At 42.1% G+C, this 6,000-nt stretch overlaps 1 protein-coding gene across 1 annotated transcript in view; it reads left to right on the top strand.

The window, feature by feature from the left end:
* Positions 1-758: 758 nt before the first annotated feature.
* The window catches only part of XDH (xanthine dehydrogenase), a 71,200-nt gene continuing 65,958 nt past the window's right edge, over positions 759-6,000 (top strand). Inside the window, exon 1 of the mRNA XM_073556365.1 lies at positions 759-894. Coding sequence (XP_073412466.1) covers positions 820-894 — 75 coding nt within the window. The 5' untranslated portion in view covers positions 759-819. The remainder of the gene's footprint in view (positions 895-6,000) is intronic.

Genomic DNA, 6,000 nt, shown 5'->3' with positions numbered 1-6,000 from the left:
TAACACGGTACAAAGATATATATCTTTCCTGTATTGAATTAGCCAAAAATTCTCTGGAAGTGATATACGTAGGACGCAAATTAACTAGAAAGGAAGAGTCCTTGATGAATCACTTCTCTGTAGAGGCGTTTGCTCACCTTAGATAGTATCACAGACGCTTTCTATTTGCCAAAATTAACACTTCTGTGTTTGGTTGCCAAGAAAATTAGAGAAATTAGATTTGTAAGTGGTTATTTTTGATTTTTGGGGATGTTATTGAGGAGGTTTTTTTTTCACTCCTTACTCTCCAGCTTTAGGGACAAGTCATTTCTTCTCTATCCAGTTACAAAACTGAAATTTGTTAATGCACCATGATACATAACTAAGAAGGTCAATCAGCTGATGGCTTGGCCATGACCAGACTGGAAAAATCAGCAAAATAATGTATTTCCAGGGCCGCTCTGTGATGTTATTTATACTTGCTTTCAGAAAAGATTATTGAGTTGATGGTTCATTATTTTAATGCGGATTTCACATTGTCCAGAAAACTGATCCACTACGGTGGAGCTTCCAGGAAAATGAAGCGTGCCGCCATAGCGAGGAGCATCTCCAATCATATGAGCCAACAGTTGGCAGAGCTAGGGCTCGCTCCTGCAAACGTACTTTGTCATGTCTGTCTGATCATTGGTTGTCAGCATGGGCCGGTCGGCTCCTCCCCAGCAAAATGACATTTAGACACTATAAAGAGTAGTGTCTGCTAGTTCACCTATTATGCACTGTCTGTGCCTGAGGACTCGGATGTACTGCTGATCTGTATGGGATTATACGTCCGCTGCAGTGATGGTAAAAAATCAGGAAACACCAGGCCCGAACAATCTGCCGGATGGACTGATATTTTTTGTGAATGGGAAAAAGGTAAAAAAAAATAAAATAAAAAAGTTGGTTAAGTCTTTTTTTACTTTAACTAAGTTGGATTTTTAATATTTTTTTCATTAGTAATTAAAATAGTAACAATAGTCTCTTTTAGCTTAAAGTTAAAAAAAGGAATTGATATTGATATTTTATGAAAAAGGGACAAATGTAAAAAAAAAATATTTTTAGTTTAAATTCAATTGCTTTTTTTTTTTTTCACTTTCAATTTTTTTTATGTAACTTGATAACAATGTATTGCAATAAAACAATCAATATTCATTCCAACCAGGCATAAAATGCAACAGGTTTATTATCTGTGCTGTGAATTTCAGCTCCGCAGCATGTTAGTATATGCTGTGAATACCTAGTTTATCTTCTGCAATGCACTGGGTGAAATGAGACAGGTGTTCTGCACCAATTTTCAAAACGATATCTGCAGCCTTTCAACTTTAATCTACGTTCTCACGATCAGTTTTTGGTGAGTTTTTACGCTGCATATTTTTGAAAAAATGCAAGTAACTTATTTTACTTAATGGGTGCAGAAAATCTGCAACATGAAAAACTTACCAAAAGTTCATCGTGGGAACGTAGCCCTGTTAAACTTTCACAGCAGGTCTACAATGAAAATAAATGTGTGAAGGTAATAATAAAGTGATACTTTTATACATTGAAAAAAATGTAAAAAAATATATTTTTCAAATGTTTCCATATTTAACTGCATTTTAAAATTTTCATTTTATTATTTTCATATATTTTTAGAATTTTAATGTATCCATTCACTTTCATTGCAATTTTAATTAACCTGACACTGCAAGAAATTATTTTGTTGCGCTGTCACAATTCTGAAATATTATTTTGTGTGAAGAAAAGTTCTTTTGATTGTTACGAACTAAAATTTAATTGCATTTGATGGTAGTATGATATTGCATTAAGCCGAGATTTATGTTGTGATGCATACGGTTATTGAAAGAAGTCTCTTACTTTTGACTCTGACTCCATTGGATCCCAGAGTAGAAACTATTCGGAAACATATATACAGTGGCATGTAAAACTTTAGGCGCCCCTGGTCAAAATTACTGTTATTGTGAACAGTTAAGCATGAAATGATCGCTAAAAGGGTTAAATGTTATGATTGAGTCACCGAGGAGGAAAAAACAAAACACAAGCTCAGCCCAGAAAATCAGAGAGGTTGGAAACTAGCGGATTGCAGACCGCTGATCTTATCACACAACTAGCAGTAGCCATGGAGTGTTCCTACGGTGATCCTAGACACCTCGTCACAGCCGGAGATCTAAATAAGCCTAAAGAGAGAAAAGGGAAAAACTGACTGCCCCAGAGCGGACCCCAAAGCAATAGGCAGCCAGGGATGGCTGTACTCAAAAAACAAGGTAAACAAAACCAAAACTAATAAGTTCAATAGCAGAGCAAAAACTTATCTTTGGAAGCAGGAATCAGACTGGTCTCCAATAATCCAGCAGAGAAATCACCAGTGACTCAGAAAGGCGTCGGCTGCCTTATATCCAGTCTGTAGTTCCTGTTACCCAGTCACAATCCACCTGATCAGGTGTTTGGTTTCTTTCATCCAAATCAGCCTCACTACCTTCCTTCACCAGAAGAGGGAGATCCTCGGACACAAAAGATGAATGAACAGATGAGCTCACAACAGTTGAAGATGACACATTTCCTTTGTAGTTTAGGCAAAGAAAAAAAAATGTATTTTCATCTTTTACACTTTAAAAATGACAAAAGGGAAAATGGGGCTATGCAAAAGTTTTTGCACCTTTTGAAATTTGTGTGCTCAGATAACTTTGACCAGGGTTTCAGACCTTAATTAGCCTGTTAGGGTTATGGCTAGAGTTGAGAGAATATCTTTGGTTCCCCGCTTATGCGGCGGCAAGCTATAGCGCTTTCCGAATAAGCTACAGCGGGAACCCGGCTTCCTGGATCGCCCCGGCTGAACAGCTGATCACCAGCGCAGCTACATGTGTCGCGGCTGTGTCAGTCACAGCACATGCATGGAGAGCCTGTATGCAGGGAATCAAAGCTATTCTCTCAACTTTAGTTATGGCTTGCTCACTATCATAGTTAGGAAAGGCCAGGTGATGCCAATTTCCCAGCTTTACAACAACCCATCCTCCTCTAACCTTGTGCCAAAAAAACAGCTGCTATGCGTTCTTCTAAGCAGCTGCCTAGCACTCTGAAAATGGTGGAGGCCCACAAAGCAGGAGAAGGCTATAAGATGATAGCAAAGCATTTTCAAGTTGCCTTTTTCTCAGTTTGAAATGTAATTAAGAAATGGCAGTTAGCAGGAACAGTGGAGGTCAAGATAAGGTCTGGAAGACTAAGCAAAATTTCAATGAGAGCTGCTCGTAGGATTGCTAGCTAGAGAGGCAAATCAGAACCTCGCTTGACTGCAAAAAGACCTTCAGAAAGATTTAGCAGACTCTAGATTTGTGGTACATTGTTCTACTGTTCAGAGACACCTGCATGTTATGAATGAGTCACCGAAGGAGGAAAAAACAAAAATACAAGCTAAGTCCAGAAAACCGGAGAGGTTGGTAGCTATCGGATTGCAGACCCCTGATCCTATCCACAACAACTAACAGTAGCCGTGGGGGGTTCCTACGATGCCCTGAGACCCCTCGATCACAGCCGGAGAACTAAATAGGCCTAAAGAAAGAAAGGGGAAATCTAAACTGCCCCAGAGCAGACCCCAAAGCAATAGGCAGCCCCCAACATATAATGGCGGTGAAGCAAGATGAAAACACTAACACAGATAGAAAGATAGGTTGAGCAAACGATGGGGCCCAAGCTAACTAAAAAGGACAGGACAGAAAAGCTGCTGTCTGCAATCCGTAAAAAACCCTACCAAAAAATGTCCTAACTGTCTGATAGGAAAAACAGGCCCTGAAGTCGCTAGGACTTCAAAAAGACTATATCAGCACTCAGGTAAATTCTGAGGACAGAGCAAAAAGACAAACTGATCAGAGACAAAAATGGAACTCAGCACACCCCCGGCCGGGGATGGCTGAACTCCAAAAACAAGGTAAACAAAACAAAACTAATAAGTTCAATAGCAGAGCAAAAACTTATCTTTGGGAAGCAGGAATCAGACTGGTCTCCAAGAATCCAGCAGAGAAATCACCAGCGACTCAGAAGGGCGTCGGCTGCCTTATATCCAGTCAGAATTTCCTGCTGCCCAGTCATCATCAACCAGATCAGGTGTTTGGTAATCAGCCTCACTACCTTCCTTCACCAGAAGAGGGAGTTCATCAGACATCGACGGTGAAGGGGAAAATGAACTCACAACACTTGCACAAATATGGCCTTCATTAATGAATCATCAGAAGTAAACCTCTCCTGCATCCTCACCATAAAATACAGCGTCAGAAGTATGCAAAAAAAATCTAAACAAGCCTTATGCATTTTGTAAACAAGTCCTGTGGATTGATGAGGCTAAAATAGAACTCTTTGGCCACAATTATCAAAGGTATGTGAGGAGGAAAAAGGGCACACAATTTCAGGAAAAGAACATCTCGCCAACTATTAAGCATGGAGCTAGGGGTGCTACCTCCTAGCATGCCGCCGTCCCGGCCGGTGACTGGCGTGCAGCTGGAGGTATGTATCAGCAGGCTGTAGAGGTACCAGCCGCCGCTTGCAAAAGCAGGCCTGCAAGGTCTGAAAACGCTGAAGGACCTTGCGTGACGTCACAGTCACGTGGGAGGTCACGTGACAGGCAAAAAAGCGCTATGAGGCGCTGAAGGGGCCAGAATGCAATGGCAAATCCTACGCGTTGCGGAATTCACTGATTCCTTCTTCAGGGATGGCCCCCTGAGACAAGAGTAACCGTTATACACTCACTGGCCACTTTATTAGGTACACCATGCTAGTAAGGGGTTGGACCCCCTTTTGCCTTCAGAACTGCCTCAATTCTTCGTGGCAGAGATTCAACAAGGTGCTGGAAGCATTCCTCAGAGATTTTGGACCATATTGACATGATGGCATCACACAGTTGGCGCAGATTTGTCGGCTGCACATCCCTGATGCGAATCTCCCGTTCCACCACATCCCAAAGATGCTCTATTGGATTGAGATCTGGTGACTGAGGAGGCCATTTGAGTACAGTGAACTCATTGTCATGTTCAAGAAACCAATCTGAGATGATTCGAGCTTTATGACATGGCGCATTATCCTGCTGAAAGTAGCCATCAGATGTTGGGTACATTGTGGTCATAAAGGGATGGACATGGTCAGCAACAATACTCAGGTAGGCTGTGGCGTTGCAACGATGCTCAATTGGTACCAAGGGGCCCAAAGAGTGCCAAGAAAAAATTCCCCACACCATGACACCACCACCACCAGCCTGAACCGTTGATACAAGGCAGGATGGATCCATGCTTTCATGTTGTTTACGCCAAATTCTGACCCTATCATCCGAATGTCGCAGCAGAAATCGAGACTCATCAGACCAGGCAACGTTTTTCCAATCTTCTACTGTCCAATTTCGATGAGCTTGTGCAAATTGTAGCCTCAGTTTCCTGTTCTTAGCTGAGAGGAGTGGTACCCGGTGTGGTCTTCTGCTGCTGTAGCCCATCTGCCTCAAACTTCGACGCACTGTGCGTTCAGAGATGCTCTTCTGCCTACCTTGGTTGTAACGGGTGGCAATTTGAGTCACTGTTGCCTTTCTATCAGCTCGAACCAGTCTGCCCATTCTCCTCTGACCTCTGGCATCAACAAGGCATTTCCGGCCACAGAACTGCCGCTCACTGGATTTTTTTTCTTTTTCGGACCATTCTCTGTAAACCCTAGAGATGGCTGTGCGTGAAAATCCCAGTAGATCAGCAGTTTCTGAAATACTCAGACCAGCCCTTCTGGCACCAACAATCATGCCACGTTCAAAGGCACTCAAATCACCTTTCTTCCCCATACTGATGCTCGGTTTGAACTGCAGGAGATTGTCTTGACCATGTCTACATGCCTAAATGCACTGAGTTGCCACCATGTGATTGGCTGATTAGAAATTAAGTCTTAACACACAGTTGGACAGGTGTACCTAATAAAGTGGCCAGTGAGTGTATAGCCTCCAGTATATAGCCTCCAGTAACAAAA

Source organism: Dendrobates tinctorius, unplaced genomic scaffold (assembly GCF_039654945.1).
Source record: "Dendrobates tinctorius isolate UK_male_01 unplaced genomic scaffold, ASM3965494v1 ptg000232l, whole genome shotgun sequence".
NCBI lineage: Eukaryota > Metazoa > Chordata > Amphibia > Anura > Dendrobatidae > Dendrobates > Dendrobates tinctorius.
The sequence above is the reverse complement of the archived record's forward strand: the minus strand, read 5'-3'. Positions and strand labels throughout refer to the sequence as shown.